Source organism: Syngnathus floridae, chromosome 10 (assembly GCF_059516105.1).
Source record: "Syngnathus floridae isolate MCC-2025c chromosome 10, RoL_Sflo_1.0, whole genome shotgun sequence".
NCBI lineage: Eukaryota > Metazoa > Chordata > Actinopteri > Syngnathiformes > Syngnathidae > Syngnathus > Syngnathus floridae.
Genome location: NC_142422.1, coordinates 10,160,227 through 10,180,671, shown reverse-complemented (window position 1 = coordinate 10,180,671; position 20,445 = coordinate 10,160,227). Strand labels below are relative to the sequence as shown.

Genomic DNA, 20,445 nt, shown 5'->3' with positions numbered 1-20,445 from the left:
CCGAGAGGCAATGTTTGATGTGGAGCATCTGTAAAACAGGAACTGTAAGGTGGCAAGACTGACTTTTTAAATGTCATAATAATGGGGTTGACTGCTCACTGGTTTAATCATTACGGTGGCAACAGATGAATCTAGCTGTCTATGAAATCTGTTGATATGCCAAGAAATGTTTGCTAATGTGTGCCCAGATCCTGACAGTGAGTTTTAATGGTACCAGTAGGTCCTGTGAACAGCAAAGCAGTGTACAATACATGCCAAGTCATTTGTGATTTTTAGAGGCGATGCACTGACGGGTTCATGGTAAAGTTCAAATGAGAAAAGGTGAGTATGAATAAAAAATTAATTATGAACCTTGTCTCATCTAAATATGGATGTGTTCCATCTCAAGTGGCTAAGGAACAATTAAATCAAGTGAGGACAACCAGATGAAAGGCTGGCAAAAGTTATCATTTTATGTGTCTTTATTTTGGACATGACATCATATGTTTTTGAAATTTACAAAAGTATAACAGAACTGAGAATGGCTCAGACGAGGTAGAGCTTTCACGTCGCTTTGCTGGCTTGAAAATGACAACACAAACAAACTAACTAAACACAAAATAATGACCTAGAAAATCAAAATTACCAAACACCTGTCCTGCTACTGCCCTCCTGTCCTTTTTGAAGTGATAATAAATACAGTTTTCAACCAAACCACTTGGAATAACAAGGTCTTGATAGGTAGATTAATCATGAGGTTCAATACAAATAAAAAGTTCAGACACAAAAACACAATTTAAAATATGTAATAAAGCCCCAACCAAAGGGGAAAAAAAAACAACCCCGTGGAAGGCCAGACAGGGCGAGCTAATGACAAAAGTCCTACGATTTAGCAGAGTGACTAAAAACAAGCTCTTACATCTTCATGAAAAATAAGCACTGCTGAACCTTGACTTGTCAAACTTTCCATCAGAAAAAAAATAAGTAAAATGGTGTGACACAGAGTCATTACAAAAAAAGATCTGTCATTAAAATCTATGCAAAAAGCCCCCTAAACCCCAATTTACAAGTGTATTAGCTATAATAACATTCTTAAAGTAACCTTGACTAGATTTGAACAGAATGAAAGGTTAAAGCTGTAAACTAGCCTAAGTGCACTAATAATGCCATTTGGTTTCTACTGCTGTATATATAAAGAGTTTGGTAAGAGTGGATTACAGATAAAACAGTTTATATTACAGTCACTCCAGCTTCACACTTTCACTAAGTCACACTTCGGAGTACAAATGTCTAACTGAGGAGTTAATCTTAAAGGGAATTCTGTACAATGTGGGTATTATTTGTACTATTCTACACTACAAGGCTAGAATATTTGTTTTCAAGTATTTTCACTACCCACAGCTTCAAAACACACTTTTTAGGTGTATAGACATATTAAGGTACACAACATAGTATGCATATCTCAGCTGGTATTACATCTATTTTGTTGTTGTTGTAAAAACTACTGAGGTTTTAAGATAGACTAATAGTTTCGTACTCGGTATGCGAACTCGTTTGAATAGTCTGCGTGCAAAAATGTACCTCACAATTACATTCCCTGACAAGTGACAATCTGCTTATATCCAATATGTCAAGGCATGGCTTACTCAATTTGGGGGTTGCTGAAGACAAGCCCAAGTAGAGAATATGAAGAAAAAAACTGTAAAGACCAGCCCCTCCTTCATATTAACATGCAATTTGAAAGGAGGTAGGCACAACACAAGGATGGATGTTAATCATCCTTTTCAGTAGATTGGAAAATAATGCACAAAGACATGCAACCTCATCTGTGCTAAGGCTGCTCTACAATCCAGTAGAGTTCAACATCACTATTTGGTAGCATATGATGGAATGGCCTTCTCGTCATGAGACAAGTTGGACGTATCCTCATGGAAGATACCAAAGCCCCTTTGTGACTAAGAAGGAATATTTTGTAACACTTCACTTTGGCCCACCAATCTACCAGTTGACAAATCATACAAAATAAAACACTGGGCTGAGAATTTCATGTAGTTCCTTTCAGTAATAAAACCCAAATTGATCAATGGTTTTGTCAGGTGCCAAAAAGCAGTGCAAATAACGATTAACACAAAGCAGATGACCAAATTACGATATTGTAACTCAAAACAGATCACGACAGGTATCTTGAAGTGGCCGTGTATTGCAGCGACTACATGCCATAAGATCAAACAAAACATGTTTTCAAGTAGAAACGTTTGGTGGAAAAATAAAGTCTGATGGTGTGATCCACAATTTGCACCTGCTGTCTCAACCATGAATCAGTTGAAGGGGATTTGAATACCGGCCTTCAGCTAAATGTAACTGAAATTAAAATAACACTAACTCCAATTACCATATGCAATTTTCACAGCGCAATCACACTGGCTAGCATTAGCAGATTCATATTTGCCTCCAAACGTGTACCAGCTGCCCTTTACTTTGTGTAATTTCAATCTGAGTCTTCAAGCTGCTCCCACTGCAGGTTTGCAGTGTAAATCAAAGTCAAAGTGTCAGTGTGAGAAAGGCTCAGTAATATAAAGGAGTTATATAGATGGAAAGTGCCAGCACTCAGCCCCTTCCTCTTCAATTGACAATAATTGTATGGCCATAAAAGTGGTACACTCATTTATAATGGCTATTAAAAAGCAACTCTTTTTAATGAGCATTAGAGCAGTCACTCTCTCTGTCTTTCTCCCTCTCTCTCGCTTTCCACCCCCCAGTCTCTCTAATCATCTCCCTCGGAGTGGTCACTCTTAAGAATTCACTAAGGAGTGGAGTGAAGTGACTTTAACCCATTTGCACATGCTGGTTCATACAAGACACTGTAATGGCTTTTAGCCCAGAAGATGTCTTTATGGCTGTGATGATTAGTCGATTAATCAGTTATACAATGCAGATAGCATTTATTGGCCACTATATTGCAAATCATGTAATTACTTCAGTCAATTTTAAGATGGTTTACCACTGTGAGTGCTCAAATATTTTTATTTTTTAGGCCCAAATATTTGAAGGGAGAGCTCATTCATTTGATAATCAGTTATTAAATTCTTTAAAATATAAAGTAATTAAAGAAGTGAATAAAAAAATATTACTTGCAGCAGATTATGGACAATAGCATGCTGCAATAAGTGATGCATCAAGTACGATAAGAAAAGGGAGAAACAAGTTGTCCACTAAAGTCGCGTGCCACGGCAGTTCGTTAAAATATATTTTCATAATCCAATGAGTTCAGTATTGTCCTCAGAAAGTATATATCATTCAACACACTGTGATCCTTATTTTCAACCTTCAATTGCAAGAAGCGGAACAAAATAGGTTTGTGCCTTACTCTGACTTTACCCATTGTATTATTTTTGGGTCATGAAACGCAACCATTCATTCATTACAAAACGTCACTGTTGAACTACAAGAAATATAGAAAGCCCTCGTTAAAGGGGGTTGGTTGAAGCACAAAAACATTTTCCCATTGTCAACCAAAAAATCCAACGCTGATCAAATCTTTCTATTATTCAATGTGATGATGGCATTTTTCAGTTGATGTGAGTCCCTGACTAGCCTGGACTGAAATTCAGAAGTCCATAAGAAGCGCTAAGGCTGATTTTGTGGGGTTGGTGTTTGTCCGAACTCTCTGTGCTCCTCGGGGCTCAGCAATAAGTTTCTGGAATCTGGATAGTTGCTGTTGTCAAAAGGCATGTGGTGGACACTCTGGACATGTGTCTTCAGGTTCCCTTTCTGAGAGGCTCTGTATGGGCAGAGCTGGCAGCAGAAAGGCCTCTCTCCTGAGCAACAAAACACAACATTTGCAAAGGTCATGTGGTGGCAACAAAAGATTGGTCACAAATATGACATCCACCATGTAAACAACAGATGAGAGTGTTAAAATAGAATGGGGAGGAAAACACATGCATAAGCCACATATTGCATACAGAATATGGATACAAATATTAGGACACCTGGCTAATACATCAACAGAAACTAAAAATGTAATACGCCATGGACCAAGCAACCCCAATACTATGAGATCCAGCCAGCCAAATTGTACATGCTGAAGCAAGATTCAAACCCCAACCCTCGGAAATGTAAGGCAGCTGTGCTAACCACTAGACTGCTCGTCCATTCCACTCATTTCTAAGCCCATTAAAAAGTGTCACAAAACTTTTTGTCCATTCAGTGTAGGTTTTATTTCAATACATTACAACATGCCAGCCCAACTCCTTCAGGAGGAGCCACACAAACCTGAACAAATATTTTATCTCCATGTACTTCACTCCATCAAGCCAGCAGCCTGACGAACCCCCTGCCCCCCCAACACATGCCCATCCCATCTTCTAATTAGACTGACCTACAATGGGACAGACATCAGACCTCAGCAAAAAATAGAAAGAATAATAAAAAATAAGCAACTCACACCTGAAGAAAACAAATGAGATTGCCATTTAATTGCACCTAATTATCATTTTGATAAATGGATGAATATCACAGCGGGAAAACAAATGACTCCCCGTGCCCCTCCCCCCTGTATTATCCCCGAAGAAGACACAGGAAAATATAGCAGTTATCATACATCATCAGAAGCACAACAGAGAGAAAGAAAGAGGGGTGTTTGAAGAAGAGAGCGATAACAACAAAATAGGTATAATTAATCATAAAGGAAAATAATAAAACAGCTGGAAAAAGAAGGTGAGGGTTAGACGTGAGAGGAAAGCAAGAACCTGGGCGACATCGTCCTGTGAGGAAACACGGCTGACGGGACCGCTGCACTACATTATACTAAAGGTTATCGTCACCGTAAAGCAGCGTCAACACTGCATCTAATTGGACCCCTCCGCCAGACGCCTGCTCCCATCACTCATATACTGTGCGGTAAATCTCAGTCATGTGGGGCAAGCTTGTGTGTGTGTGTGATGTGTGTGATTAATAAAGTTGAAGGTGCAGCCTGTACAAGGGAATGTCAAAGCCGAGCAGATTTACTTGTTTCTCACTCGGCCTCAATTCTTGTCTCCGTGACTGACTCGGAAAACGAAGAGAAGGCAGTAACGGATGGAAAGCTGCTATTTTTTTGTTTGCTCTGATAGTGACATTGTTTTTTACTTACTTATTGTCTCCACCTTTAACTTTTGGTCATCTCAGTTAGTAACTAAATATGGCAATATATTGTATTGGTATAGTATATTGGAACATGATTCACTGTAATTCTACATCACCAAATATGCGTAATTTGTAATTTGCGTAATTACATTTACGTCTAACATTAGTTATAGCTTTGTCACATTCTCAGGTGAAAGGGTACCGTATACATGCATAGCCATTTTCCTAAATGTATGTATGTATGTATGTATGTATGCATTTATTTATTTAGCAATATTGTTTAATCTATTTATTTATTAATTTATGTACAGTAGTTTACCAGAATGGTCTTGTTTTCAAATGTACGTCCCACAAACCAGAACCGGCCCGTCAAGGGGTCTTATCCACAATGTGGGGATTGATATGCCTGTCAGATAACTTCTAGTTCATTTTAACATTGACTTTTATTTTAACGCAAGTATCGAAAAGCTGTTTGGGTTTGTGTGACACATGAACAACCATTTTTCAAAGTTGAAAAAAGGAGATAAATTCCATTTCAATTGTGCAGAAAAAGGTCACAATGTATCGTTTTGTTTGTTAAGTGATTTTACATGCAAGTGTGAAGTTACAAACAAGATTGCGAAGTTACTTGGTCCACATTTATTAAAAACATTTAGTGGTATGCAAATTGCAAATAGTTGTAGATGCGCTGTTAATTGTCAATGGAGAGAATTGCTTATCACAAACACCGTAGATTCATTGCTGATGTTTTCTGATAAATATTGCCATGATTCCATATTTTGCGCGAGTATTTCAGATTGCTTAAATGATTTTAAACAAGATTCACAAGAAGCTAATAATAAATACTAAATGTAAATATATAATATATATTGGACCAGGCCACCTAAGATTAAATTTGTCTTAATGTATTTACGAAAATAAAATCAGTTTGACAGCCCTGATAATTTATGCTGAAGGTTAGGAGTAAAAATGTTCAAATGTAAAAAATGTTAAGAACGTAAAAGCAATAAATAAATTTATCCAATGGCAAATATTTTGCAATAATATCTCCTGTATAACTTATTGAGGCTTTTTTAACGACTTCCATCCATTTTTTTGATTCGCTTTTGCATGTAATTTCCATCTTAATACAGTAACGCTCATTCATCAAATAAAATGCTCACACTAAAAATTGGGCCAGGTTAGAAATACTTTGGTATAGCAAAACAATTGCTGCATTTGATTTTGACATAAATTGCACAAATGTACAATTTGCGCAAATATGATTCCTCATGACAAAAATCTTTTTTAAGGACACCAGGTAACATTAAATAAGAAAATAGACAATATAGAACAGGACTGGGGGAAGAGGTTGACAACATTACAACGCATGCAGACAGGTGCAACAAAAAGACGACACAATGCAAAGGTGATGGTGGAGCCGAGTGATTAGCCGTTGTGCCACATACTTGTTTGGGAGCTTCAGAAGCGGTGCTGTGAGCGTCAGTACCTCTGTGGAGTCCGTTAAAATCAAACCCAACTGTGGGGTGAGAAGGAAGAGGAGGGTGGGGGAAGGAGGTGGAAGAGGAGGAGGAGGAAGGGGGCATCCGGTTAAAAGCTCTATCAAGACCCACACAAGCATTTGCTTTTCTCCTTGTGCCACCAGTCGCACAATAAAGTGCGGCGTTCGCCACCAGTGCCCATGCTAATGGAGGGGAGCTAGCGGTAATGATGATGGCAGCGATGAAGGTGATGATGATGGCGATGGAACTTGGTTGATCCAAGTCAGTGATTTAATATGACGCATGTTAATAGAGGCCTCGGGGTGGATGGCCTTTTCTATGTGCGTACGTCCATGCTGAGGACAATCGTCGGTGACAACATTAATTACAGTCTTGGCTAGTGTTTGCACAGTCTGTGTACGGGCGTGAGTGTGTTAATTTGCTGTGTGTGTGTGCGTGCTTGTGTGTTTACAATAGGGCTTAGGGGAAGCAGAGCTTTGCATCACTTACCATTTGGCCTCTGTCACTTAGAATCACTGGCGATGCCACATATCATTCACACTCTCCATAAAGAAGCTACTTATCTCACTGTCTGCTGTGATCACTGCATGCTCACATGATGGACGTGACACGACAGGAGCCCGAGACAAGTGAGGTAGGAGGCAGAGGGAACAAAAGAACAAGTGTGGGAATCCAGAGGGAGTAAAAGAAAATATAGAAGTTCAGAGGAAAAGGGATGGGTGGGATGGTTGAAATTGAGACAGACAAAAAAAGATGAGATGGAGAGGATGTCAGCGGGATGAAGAGGAATGGGAAGGAAAAGAAGAGATGGCGAAGTATGGAAAATATAAAACAATATCCACACAAACACATATGAACAAGTGAAAAGAAAAGAAACTAACACTATACATAAAGAAAGTCCAAATAATATGGGAATTAAGTAGTAATATCACAAGTTATCAGGAACAAACTTTAAGGTCGACTTGAGAATTGAAAAATCAGCTCTTAAAATCTGTTCAACCATCTAACCACAAAGTATCCATCTATTTTCGATACTATTTCATTCTTATGGGTTGCATGTCAGGTCACCAGCAGGCCACAAAGAGAAAAACAAACATTCACATTCACATTTAAATCTATGGAAAATTTTGTGTCTTCTGTGAACCCACTATGAATGTTTTTGGAATGTGGATGGAAGAGTACCCAGAGTGTGTAAAGATTTTTTTTCTATTAATTTCTGATTAATATTTTATGGTTCTAACAAATCAACGTGGATTTTTTGTCAGATAGAAATACCTTTGGTTTTATTCTCATAATATGAGGACTTTCATGTAAAATGAACATTTTATCCTCATTACTTTTTTATCTGTATTGTTTGTTGACTATATATCCTGGTCTTAAATGAAAGCACAACTTCATGCATGAATACTTGATTGCGATTTATTGTCAGGCCTCTGACTGGAAAAAAAAATCATGCCACCTGTTGCTTTGGCATAGGTTTGACAGCCTACAAATTTGGCAAAGGTTGCTTGAGAGATTTTGTTGTTCTTAAACACCAGTGGAATGCACATGTTTTTTTTTAACTCTACAATGATATACGTATCATGAAAAAAATAACATGCACATGTGGCTATAGCTTCAGTCAAGTTGTTTAACAAATGGCACGAAAGCACATGCAAATGGACTCATGAGACTGGTGTGAATAAATGATGGTCTGCTTCATTGGAATGCAAAATTGCACTTCTCTAATTGACATGTGATTAATAATGTATACAATTTGTCACAGGTCAGTATCCAGAGAAAACATGTTTCAGTTTAAAAAATAGCGACAGCTGCCCAGCCCAGGGCAAGGAAGGACTCACAGACTGGCTGTCACACTCAACTGAACAAAAAGATCTGGTTTGATTTATATGGGTACATGTAGGAATGGCTGACAATGAAATATTGTTCTGTGTGAATCCTTCCATGCATATATTCTCTATAACTCATGTTGGAGTCTCTGAGTGGATAAATGGCTGAGAAGGCGATGATGTGTGTGCACAGGTGTCATAACTGGTGAATGACTGAAAATGTGCTATAAGATAAATACTTAGATGCTTGGGGAGGGGGGGCTATGTCACAAACTGAAGGACCAAAACTATTGGCTGTTTCTCACATGTTGAATCAACTTCCTTTGCTGTTCCTTTTGTTACTTTTGTTGCCTAACTTCACTATCAGCCTCAAGATGCGACTCTCGTGATTCCCAGATGTGTGTTACAGTGCTGCAGTGTATATTGAAGATTCATACTGAATATGTTGCCACTCTAACTCCTCTAACTAAATAAGGCAACCAAAAGTTGAAGTGTATTGTTCACCAATCTTTCTGTTAAATATGTTTCAACCACAGTGGATCACATTGGACAATGCAGGTAGAACTACACATTTGACTGGAGAGTATATAGTCTTTGTTGTGAATGGTGTGAAGTGTTATTTACCTGTATGGGACCTCATGTGAGTGCGAAGGTGGCTGGGCTGACCAAAACTCTTCCCACACTCATGGCAGAAATGCTGTCCCTGTCGCATGACAGACCTCAGCATCCCTGATGATAGACACATAAACATTTGTGGGACCAGCATGAATGGCTTATATTCAGGTGCGGCTTAGAGTCCAGAAATTCCAGTACACAAATTATTTCACCAATGGTCATTTCTGAGGACAAAAGGACATTGTCATCCTTATAGATTCGTGCGAGAGTTATAATAGGTTTGGATTTTTCATTAGTTAATTTTTATTTTGTTTTGACATTTTTTTTTGTATTCCCTTCTTTTTTTCTTAATTTGTAGTTCTTATTAGCTTTTTGAGCAGGTTTGTTAGATGTTTTTTTTAAATTCTTCATATTAGTTAATTTTTAGAATTAATATATGGAGTATTTGCCACATACAAAATAAAAAATAAATTCACTAAGTATTCTGTATTACAGTAAACTACAATTCTCAAACGACTGTTTCATTCACTTCTCTCAGAACATACTGCAAAACTGCAATAAACAAATAAAAGTTGTTGCAACGTTGCAAGTACCCTATTGTTTCTGTAAAAATTCGTATTTATCTTCTCCGTAAAGATATTTTTGAAGAACTAACAAAAACTCCCCAAATATTGTACAGACGTCAGGCCTGACAAAAAAATGCAATATTTTAGTCGCCAAACATCAGTAAAAAAAATTAGGTGTAGCGCCCCCAAGAGTGGTTTATGAGATTTATTGATTAATATATTTTTTAAATTTTATTTCATGAACAAAATGTCATTTTAATTTTACTTTTAGCTTTTTCATGAATCTCCGTTCGCTATAATAACCTTGGTTCATTCCAAAATCGTGCTGTGTTTGAGGCCAAATAAAGTCATAGAGGTCAGTACTGTGCACACACTGATCATGTGTACGTTCACACAGAAGCATGGCTGCGGCAATGGAGGTAGGCGGCATGAGTAGTGGACAAGTGCAGGCATCATTAGTATGTCTAATGTGTCATTATGAGCGGCTAGCTCCAGGGGCTGGACTGCTGCTGTCACACAGCATCATCTCACAGGCTGACAGCCAGACACACACACCGCATAAATTACAGGCAATTAAAACGCCCCGGCTGTGATGTGCCCGCTCCGCTGCCCGTGTGTCACATGTCAGGTGTGTGTGCCTGTATATGTTTTAACAGTTATATATACAGTATGTGTGCTCCAGCTCAGGACAGCACAAGCCTAAAGTTGATCAACTTTACCCATTTAATAAAAATTGAGGATAACAACTGTCACTTGTTGAATATCAATTGCTTCCAAAGCCATTCCTTATGTAACATGACTGAGATTAGTTATAGATAGAGTTTATGCGTATATTTTCCTGCATCATTCCTCATGTTTTGCTAACTGGATGGTGACCTATGTGCTGAATGACAATCATTATCACTTTTGTTATTCATATTATGAATGCATTGGAAGCTACATGGACACGGCACGGTGAAATAACTGCTAGTCAACACAGTACCCAAGACATGAAACTCACTCTACTTTTGGGGAGCATGCTGGTGAGTCTACAGTCACACAAAGCCTCAGCAGAGTTTTGTGTATTTCTTCATGTTTATATGAAGAAAGCGGGTGGAAACAGGACAAGAAAGTCAGGGCGGGGGAGAGAGGTGACAGAGAGCATCTCTGGCACCCCGACTGCTGGCTGGCCTCTGGTTACTTCACTTCTAGTCTGAGCTGCCAGCCCTTCTCATTGATGCACTAATGAAAGACAAGACAGAGCTGGATGGGAAACACAGGCACCCATACATGCATGCACACACACACAAATTGCAGAGGAAAAGGGAGAAAGACGTAGCTGCTCAAAAAAGGTCACTTTATAGCATGTGACTCAAAGGGCTAAGGCGGATGGTGACGATATGCGCCTGGACGGGTGACAGTGATGTCATGCGTCTGCTCTGGGGCTGTTGTCTTTGACCCCTAGCACCACACAGCCCCACTTGACCTTAGAGACACAACTAAAAATGGGAAAATAATGTTGATGTTCAGTAATGACCATTTCCGAAGCAGCTGGTGGGGTAATTATTCTGTCTCATCTCGCTCGCTTGCTCTCTCTCTTTGCCTCTTATGTTTCCGCATGCCCATGTTTTGCCTCCCCCATTTGCATCTGTGCGAGTCTCTCATCAGGCACAGTCGTGACCTAAACAGTTTGTGACAGCTTTCTGGGAGAAGTGGAGCTGGACACGAGGCATGCCTCACAGACCTGAGCGCACCAGAGGTTCTCTCACGTCTTTCACAGACCAATAGATTATTATTTTTTTAAAGCAAAACAACGGAATACAAATATCGAAAACAAACTTGCTGACCCAAATGCAGCCTGTTATCATCTCACAAACACACAATGAGGTAATTCTAAGAACTAATTTTGCAAAATGTTCAAAATCTTGGTTTTTTTGGGCGATAGTGATGGTGGACTTGGAATTCGTCATTTTTGGTTAAGGCTGTGTGTGGTAACAGTTTTATTGTGCTTACAGTTTAGTTCCTCTGAGGAAACTAAATACGAATATTTACATCTTGTAGAATGGCAGTACTGTCCCATAACAACAATAACGATATTAATTTTTATTCAAAAACTGAAAAAAAATATTATTTACTTTAGATGGAATCATTTTAGAAACAGCTCTTTGTTAGACACACAGTGTACCTATAGTATGTTTCGCCGGTGAGTGTATTTTTTGATACAGAAATACATTTGCACCTCATCAATACAACCACTGCCTAGTCTAAATCAAATCCAAACATATTACGACTCATAGAAAAAGATTATTTTATGGTGCTTAAATTTAATATTAAATATTGAATCTGATATGAGTGTAACATGTAAAATGTAATTTATATACCTCATAGCTTTGTGAGCCTGAATGATCAGAATAAAAAAGAAAACAAATGTAGCTCCTTACCAGTGGGATCCAAAAGTGAATTGGTGGCACCCCAGCGATGGTACAGTGCAGCCAGTTCATGGGGGTTGTAGTTTTTGAGGAAGCTGAGGATGTTGTTTGGCATTTCTGGAATTTCTGATGTTTGTTCCTGCTTCACATTCCCATAAGCCTCTGAGGGCAAGGAGGATGATGAAGTCTGAAGAATACCTCCATATGTCTGCGTCGCTCCATAGTGCCCCACTGTGGAGTTGTGGATGATGCTACTAGGCCTGGTAGCATTAGTCTGTCGCTGGCCATGGGAGTTGGTGAGTGATTGATAAGAAGAGCCTCTAGCTTGGTCGAACTCTGCTTGGGTACCGTACTTGTTAGAAAGCATGAAGCCGAGTCCCTCCTGAGGCATTTTATAACATTCTGCCCTTTTGGTAGCCGTAGCAGAGTTGAGGCTTGGGGCTGAAGAACGGGAAGGTGTGCTGAAGCTCTTCTCCTTAGAGGTGGAGGATGACAGCGAGCTCCTTCGAGAGGAAACATCACTTTTGGGTCTGGAGTGCAGAGGTTGACTCTGAGGGACTCTTGCAGCGTGAAATCCTGAGGTGGATGTGGATGGTCGTGACAATGACGATGAAGAGCGAGGGGATGATCTTGATGCTGCTGTGTCTGCATGAGAAATTGCTTTGCTTTTTTGAAGTACTTTGTTGGACTGGGTTGGGGGTCGTGTGCGATGGACACGCACAGCTGCTGGCAGGGGTGGACATTCTTTACCCTCCAAGACTGGTGGGGGGGCAGTTCGTCTCCTGGAGGACAAGTCTTTTGGCCCCTTGATGTTGTTTTTCAGGGCCCATTTAGGCACCAGATTGGAGCTACTACTGGTCATGCGGTGGGCAACAGTCTGATGCATCCACAGAACCTCGGGATAGAGGGTTGAATGGGAGCAGAAGGAGCATTTATGGTTCGGTAGGATTTTCCTGTCAAGGGTTATGGGGGCTTGGCCCCTTTGACCTTCGGGCCTCATACATAAATCCATAGGAGCCAAAACAGACTCATGGAGAGGAGAGCAAGTTGAAAGATCAGAAAGAGAGGATGGAATATTTTCCAGACCTTGCAGGAGTGCTTTCTTTAATTTGGGGTATCCATTGGGGGTGACTCTAGGTGTGGGGTTGGCTCTGTCTTCAGAGGAAGCTGAATGCTGAACACGGACATGAGCCAGGTATGCATGTGACTCAGTGGTGACAAAATCACACAGGCTGCAGATGTACGGCCTCTCATCTGCAACAAAGCAATGACAAATCAAAGGTTTATGGGGAAAAAAAGCATCAGACTTTATTTTTCCACCATATATTTTAAATATATCATAAAATCGGCAAATATGTCACTAATTAGTCATTACAACAATAACCCAGAATTATACTCACTAAAAACATTCCAATTATATAAATATCAATTGAAATACTATTATGAAACTCATACAGCACTGTAGTAAATGTAGCCTGTTTAAATCATGTAAATATAAATTGAAATACTATTATGAAACTAATAGTACACTGTAGTAAATTTAGCCAGTTTAGGTGTTCTACATTGAGGCAATAGAATGCAGTGATTTAGTTTTTTGTGCAGTTTTTAAGCCTATCCACTTGATGGCGGCAACACCTTATCTTTCTGAGAAATAAAACTCTACCATAGTCGTTGACGACCACCATTTTATCTTAGATTTATATGCAAAAAAAAAAAACTAGACCTAAAACACACACACCTGGTAATAAGGTAGAGTATTGTCTCTCAGCTACATACAGAATCACCTGACACAATACTCAGTGCCAAATTTCCTTAACCAACTCTTTCTTTTGTACACTCGGAACTTGGCATCTGTTTTTCATTTGACTTGTTAAAGGCAATGACCAATACACACTGTGCCAAGATTACGTGGAAAGAAACTATCAGGCCACTTTTTTCCCCCCATACACTTTTACATCAGTAAATGGGAAAAAAAGTACACCCATTAACTCTAATTAAATGTCAACAAGTTGGTCTACTGTGCAACACATGAATCATATATGTACATAACAGACAATAAGATCACCACAAATATCCATTAAATATAAAAGGTCGATTAAAACACAGCCTTGTATAATGACTTGATTTGCTATCACTATCATATTACACAGCATCCTGAAAGGAGCAGTTTTCTTTTTCAAGTCCCACTGTCATATGCATAAATAAGGTTACTAAATTATGTATACACCTTCAATTATGTAATTTCTACACCACTGTGCATGACATTTGTATGGGAATGTTACTTTTTTTGTTCTTGGGTCTACATATGATGATTTTGCAAAACACACTTAACAACTCTTTACACACTGTTGTTATTTTTGCAACCCTCGACAACAATATCTATTTCATCACCATCTCAGAGTGGACACTAAAGAACATTCTACAAAACCACAGCCAAAGTCATTTAAGTAAAAGCTGTTAAAATGGATGTTTCCTGGATGTTGCAAAATAAACTAAATCGGCGGTCACGATTGTAAAACAGTGCATAAAGACAGTTAAAAGAGAGAAAACCGGGCCCATAAAAAAATTATACTCACTCAGGGGGATAAGAGTGGGGGGGTTTCCTGAGACAGGAAGACCTGAAATAGCTCACAGCTCAATCATGCCTGAAGAAATGTTTCTGCTATTTTTGATCATCACTGAGAGCAGGGAAGATTAGGAACAGCCACTACTAACACCTCTTTCCGCTTTTGAGCATTTACAGCAAATGCATCCCAATTCTAATACTCACAATGTTTTGAAAAGTTTAGTGAGACAGCTCGCTCATATGTTGCACACGGACAATGTAACATTCCATCATGATTAGTGCCTGCCCTTGTAGGGACAGATAAACTGTATTTGTTTTGTTTTACAATAGAATTTATGTGCTGTGTTTTGTTTTTTTATGTGACAAAAAATGCATGACCTTTCTCTCACTGTTTAACCATAGAGATCATTTATGGAAACTGATTTTTGCAGGAAACTCTGAGGGCCTTTGTAGTTCTTATATTCGGCCACGTGGTGGCATCTGTCCCCACTTCACGCAAACTAAAGAGTTGAGGGGAAATTTACCTCAGTCCAGTTTATGAACAGACATAGTGGACTCATGAGACTGTAGTGGGTGGTTTAAAATGAGCCACTACGTTTTAATTTCAGTGCATGGTTATTATGCTATGCCAGAAAAATAACTCGGCATCTCAAGAAATGATAATGTCCTTAATGCAGGCATCAATAAATCTAAATGAATGAATAACTGTATTATAATGACATTGTAGATGATAATAGCTCCCAATTTGTGGGAATACATTGTAGATGATAATAGCTCCCAATTTGTGGGAATAGTTTGGGATTCTTTCTGCTATCGATTTGGTGTAAAAAGATACACTGCTCTCGAGCCTTGCTAAAGTTAAAGCCAGAAAAAGACACTGTGAAGTGTTACGAGTTCAGATAAAACACACACGCGCACACACATACACACACTTGAGCATACACACAAAACAAACTGAGGCTACAAAGATATGATAAGGATAAAAATCTTTTTCAGGACATTTTGTGAAGGCAACATTTACATTTTGTAAAGAGTTGTGACTAACCTGGAAACTCTCCTGAGTTAGCAGTGCCCATCTCAGATGCCTGGTCTCTGAAAGTGGAGGATGGTGGAGAATCTCCATACCCCGGGGTTAAAGGTCGGTTTGGGGAGCCTGATTCAGGGTCACTCATGGAGCTCCACTGGTCTTTCCTTCTACTTTTTTCCTTGTCGCTCACTGATGTCCTGCTGCCATCCTTTCTATGGAGTCGCTGGTGGACAATCATCTGGTGACGACTACGGAACATCTTCCCACATTCAAAGCACTCAAGGGATTTAGAGGGACCTTGAGACTGGGATGACCGTCTCCGTTCCTGGCGAGATGATGGCCGGTACTCCGAATCGCTGAGATTCTCTGGTGTCTGGTCTCCAGATGATGCTTGGTTTCCCAAACCAGAGCTGCTGCGGCGCTCTGTGTTGCGCTTTTCTTGAACTTGAAGGGCATAACCGTTGTTTTCTTTTTTGTAAACGACAGTGGCTGTAGCAATGTCTTCTTCTCCAATATTTCCTCCATCACTGGAAACCTTCATATTTTCAACTGGTTCTACAATTTTTCCTTTTGTAGCTAAATGCCATGCTTGGTAACTGCAAACTGGATCAAGCTCTGGGATTCTACGACCCAGTATGGCATCACTCTCAACCTCCGCAGCCTTTACTGCAACAGACTGTAGGCCTAAGCAGTCAAGTAAACGTATCTTTGAGGCTGGTGAATCTTCACCATCATTGGGTCCTGACTGGTTCTGAGGTTGATCTCCATAACTGAGACCATGGACTTTATCATGAGCCCTAAGGCTCTCTTTGCTATGAAACAGATTCCCACATTTAGAGCACATTTGGTAAACCGACTCAACAGAGCAAACAATTTCAGGATCTTGTACTACATTATTGATAGTGGCAGGATGCTCAGCAGAATCAGATTTTGCACGAGACCGTGATCTGGTGTTGTGTGTTTTCATGTGAGATTTAAGAAACCAAGCTTCGCGGAAGCCCCGTCCACATATTTGACAGCAATGGTCTAGGATCCCAGCATGTTTCTTCATGTGTGACTTTAAGAACCAGGCTTGGGTGAACACCTGGCCACAGGTTTCACAGGTAAAGGTCCCATCACACTTAGATTCATCTGGTTCAGCCACAGCTTCTTCCTTAACACTTGTCTGCTCTCCTATGTCTACAGTAATGTGGACCTTCTCAATATGGCTCAGGAGCTGGTCCTCCCGCTGGGCCTCGTAGCCACAAAGACGGCAGCAGTAAGGCAGCTGATCACTTATAGTTTTCTCTCTTTTCACGCTCCTCACTGGCACTTTCCTGCGGCTTTCTTCTGCACTATGACCACTGATCATCCGATTACAGGCTGAGCTGCTCTTGGTTGGACTTGTGCCTCCATCAAGACCCTCTGAAACAGTCATCTCCTCTTCCTCTGCGCCCCCTTCTTCCTCCTCATTGGAATGGTGGCGAGAGAGCGTACCCAGTTTGTGACTGCGTATATGAACTTTGAGGTTGCCCTTCTGAGAGGCCCTGTGGTCACAGTAGGGGCATTTATAAGGGCGTGCGCCAGTATGGCGTCTCATATGCTGTGACAAAGAGCTCAGGAAAGGGAAGCTGCGACCACAAACATTGCAGTCAAAAGTCTCTGGTATTTTGTCATCCTCACCCTCAGTCTCATGTTTGGAATTCACCTTGATGGGAGTCAACTTTTCCCTCTGATTTCTAGCCTGAGTATCCATCGTGCCTACAGTGGGATTTGATCTACCCTGTTTATTGTACCTCTTTTAGGCAAAAAAAAAAAAGGATAAATCTACTGCTATCTGCTGTTGCACATCTAGGGATGTCAAGTGTCAATTAAAATGTTATCACTCTGCAGTCATCCAGAGATGATGTATCAATGAGATCATATCAATTAATTTAACACTGTCTGGGGACAGGAAATAATGCCATCTTCATCTATTACTGTCACTTATTCAGTCAGTCTGAGTTATTCTGTATGTCCTAAATTGCAAAAATAATAATACATTTGAAATAGATATCTCAAAATGTTGTATCTGACGTTTCACTATCTGCGAATGAAAATTGAGTTTTCAACTCTCCAGGTACCAAAAAGTTTTGATATTACGATTATTACAACGCTTCTTTTCTTCATTCATTTCACTGGCATTTCTCCTCCATATTTGTAGACAGATCAGCAATTGTTTACATAATCCACCTGAGAATGAAAAAGAAAGTGGGATATTGAGGTGGAAAGAAGGGAGACAAGAGGGGAATGAGACAAAAAGAGAAATAAAGTTAGTATAATTGTTTTCAGACATTCACTAAGTAGTAGTTTACATCTGATCATTCATTTTCTATAAAACGGGTCTTCATAAGTCACGCATAAGGGGATTTTATCCGCTCCTGACTTTGGGCAAGAAGTGAATACACCCTCGATTGTTTTAATTAACTAAACTAACTCGCTTGTCAAAAAACATAAGAGGCTGGGGTTGTGACAGTAACAATTAATTAAAAACTGAAACAGGAAATATGTTTCAAATTTTTTCGTAATGAGTCAACGAGTCTTTTTTTCATTGAGATAGACATTCAAAATGGTGAAAATTGCTCACACTATCCTGAAAAAAATTTATACTTGACCCACGCATCATTAGAAATACAGTACACAACATTGCTCACTGTGCACTAGAAACTGCGCTGATTAATTATTCACTCATTTTCTACCGAGTATCGCTTTCAATCTAGCCAAGCTGACTGGACAAGAGGCAGAAAGATAACTTGTATTAGTTTCAAGTCAATCACAGGGCGCATACAATATTGACAAATAACAATTTTCCCTATACCCAACAAAATACCTACCAATAGAGGCTTAAATTAACCTAATATGAATGGGTTTTTTTTTTTTTTGAGAGGAAGCTAGAGTACGCAAACCTCACACAGGAAGGAAGAGATTCAAACCCAAAATCTCTTGACTGTGAGGGTGACCTGCTGACCTTGTTTAATGCTCAAACTTTGATACACGTTATGATAACATTAATTGCAAAGTTGTACTTATATATTTTGGTTACTGAGCGTAGACTGAATTCAGCGGTGTGCCCCCTCCCCTTTAAATGTATTTATGTACAACATCCATCTGAATGATTGTGCAATGATTTGTGGAGGGGTTGGGGGCTCTGACGCCACACCAGCTGAGTTGACACTTTACACAATCATGGTGGGGGAAGAGGAGGGTGGATGTTCTGTGTTCACATCAGCAAGATCAGCAATGCCACCATATTCCCTCCCCATAATGGCCTCACAAACCTGCCTCTGCTCACATGACAAGGTTCTTAAGTACACAAAAGGAAGTGGCTCTTAAGACAAATTGCCTTCCATTCTCAAACTGGAACTGAATGCTGTCGCAGTGAGGCTCAAAATGAAAGGGAAAGAATAATGATGATATTTTGAAACAGGGGACAGATTTGAGACCAGATACTGCATATTTACATTAGGCATGGACACTGAGCTTTTGCAGTTATTGTTCAGATTACTTTGTTTTTGAGATAAAAAGGACGTCTGTTTTACTTTATATGTCCATCATATTTACAATAAGAATAACCTTAACTTAGCTTGATAAAGTGTTGCTAGAGTACCCCAATTTAAAAAGACGTACTATACTTTTGAACAAGGTTTCACCAAGTGTCTCTGTCACAATTCAGAAACTTTTGAAAGATGAAAATTGCCTTTTATTAATTTGAGAGATCCTAGAAACTCAAATGGTGGACAATAAGAAATTAGACAAATGCAATTGTTAAAGACCATAATAGAACCAGCGATAGGCTCTAATTATAAGAGGATAACTGATCATTACCACATGAGGATTTTAGCACATGAACATGAATAACTGTACGTCTTTATAACTTGCACTAAAATTAATACCCAGTACCGAAGCCACCTATTTATGGAGACTCTTTCTTTTATTGAAATCATTAGAATGGCTCACGATGCTTCCTGCTTAAGTCCTCAAGGCTTCTACTTACAAACCTACAAAGAAGACTAAATGAGTCAGAGGTAGATTAAAAGTTTGATGTATATATTATACCCATTCATCCATATCCATCCATCCATTATCTGTACCGTGTATCTGTAATTAATGATGTAATACGTATATTATAATTATAATATAAAATATAATATATTAATTAATTAATATAATATAATATTTTATATATATATATATATATATATATATATATATATATATATATATATATATATATATATATATATATATATATATATATATATATATATATATATATAACATTATATATGACATATGTACATATATAATATATATATATATAATCTAAGAGATTCCTTAGCAGCCAAAGAGACTTCTGATTTGAATCTGGGGACAAATAGATACAGTAAAAAAAAAAATCAAGAGTGAACCTTCTGTTTGAATGCTGACAAACACACACCCGCACACAAGCAATTCAACTGTGCAAGGAGCAAAACAGAGGGCCTTTTAAATTTGCCCACACATCTTTTGGAAACCACAGTGTTCCATACAAGGCAGCATTGCAAGTTTAACCGTTTGTACAGAGGGTTACTCACAAACTCATACAGACACTACTTTGCAGAGGACAACATACAGTGAGGGCTTTGCAGAGAAAAAAAAATCTTGCCAGCCTCCGCACAGTTGATCATGAAGTGGAGACACTAGCTGCTCAGAGTGGGACAAAGAAAGTGGCACTATGCCTAAAATGCAGTGACACACATGCATAGTGTGTATTCTCAGACCAATCAATAATCCATTATGAACAAACTGCTCTTCATCCCCCGCCCCAT

General features: G+C 39.2%; 1 protein-coding gene across 3 annotated transcripts in view; it reads right to left on the bottom strand.

The window, feature by feature from the left end:
- Positions 1-443: 443 nt before the first annotated feature.
- The window catches only part of LOC148392314 (zinc finger protein 516-like), a 36,317-nt gene continuing 16,315 nt past the window's right edge, over positions 444-20,445 (bottom strand). For 2 of the 3 annotated variants that reach the window (XM_088386613.1, XM_088386614.1), the window contains exons 2-5: positions 15,638-17,830; positions 12,039-13,280; positions 9,062-9,166; positions 444-3,797 (exon numbers count right to left, since the gene is read on the bottom strand). In XM_088386613.1, coding sequence (XP_088242739.1) covers positions 3,607-3,797; positions 9,062-9,166; positions 12,039-13,280; positions 15,638-17,354 — 3,255 coding nt within the window. In that variant the 5' untranslated portion in view covers positions 17,355-17,830 and the 3' untranslated portion in view covers positions 444-3,606. Of the gene's footprint in view, positions 3,798-6,554; positions 6,626-9,061; positions 9,167-12,038; positions 13,281-15,637; positions 17,831-20,445 lie in introns of all 3 variants that reach the window. The other variant, XM_088386615.1, reaches the window with a different exon arrangement.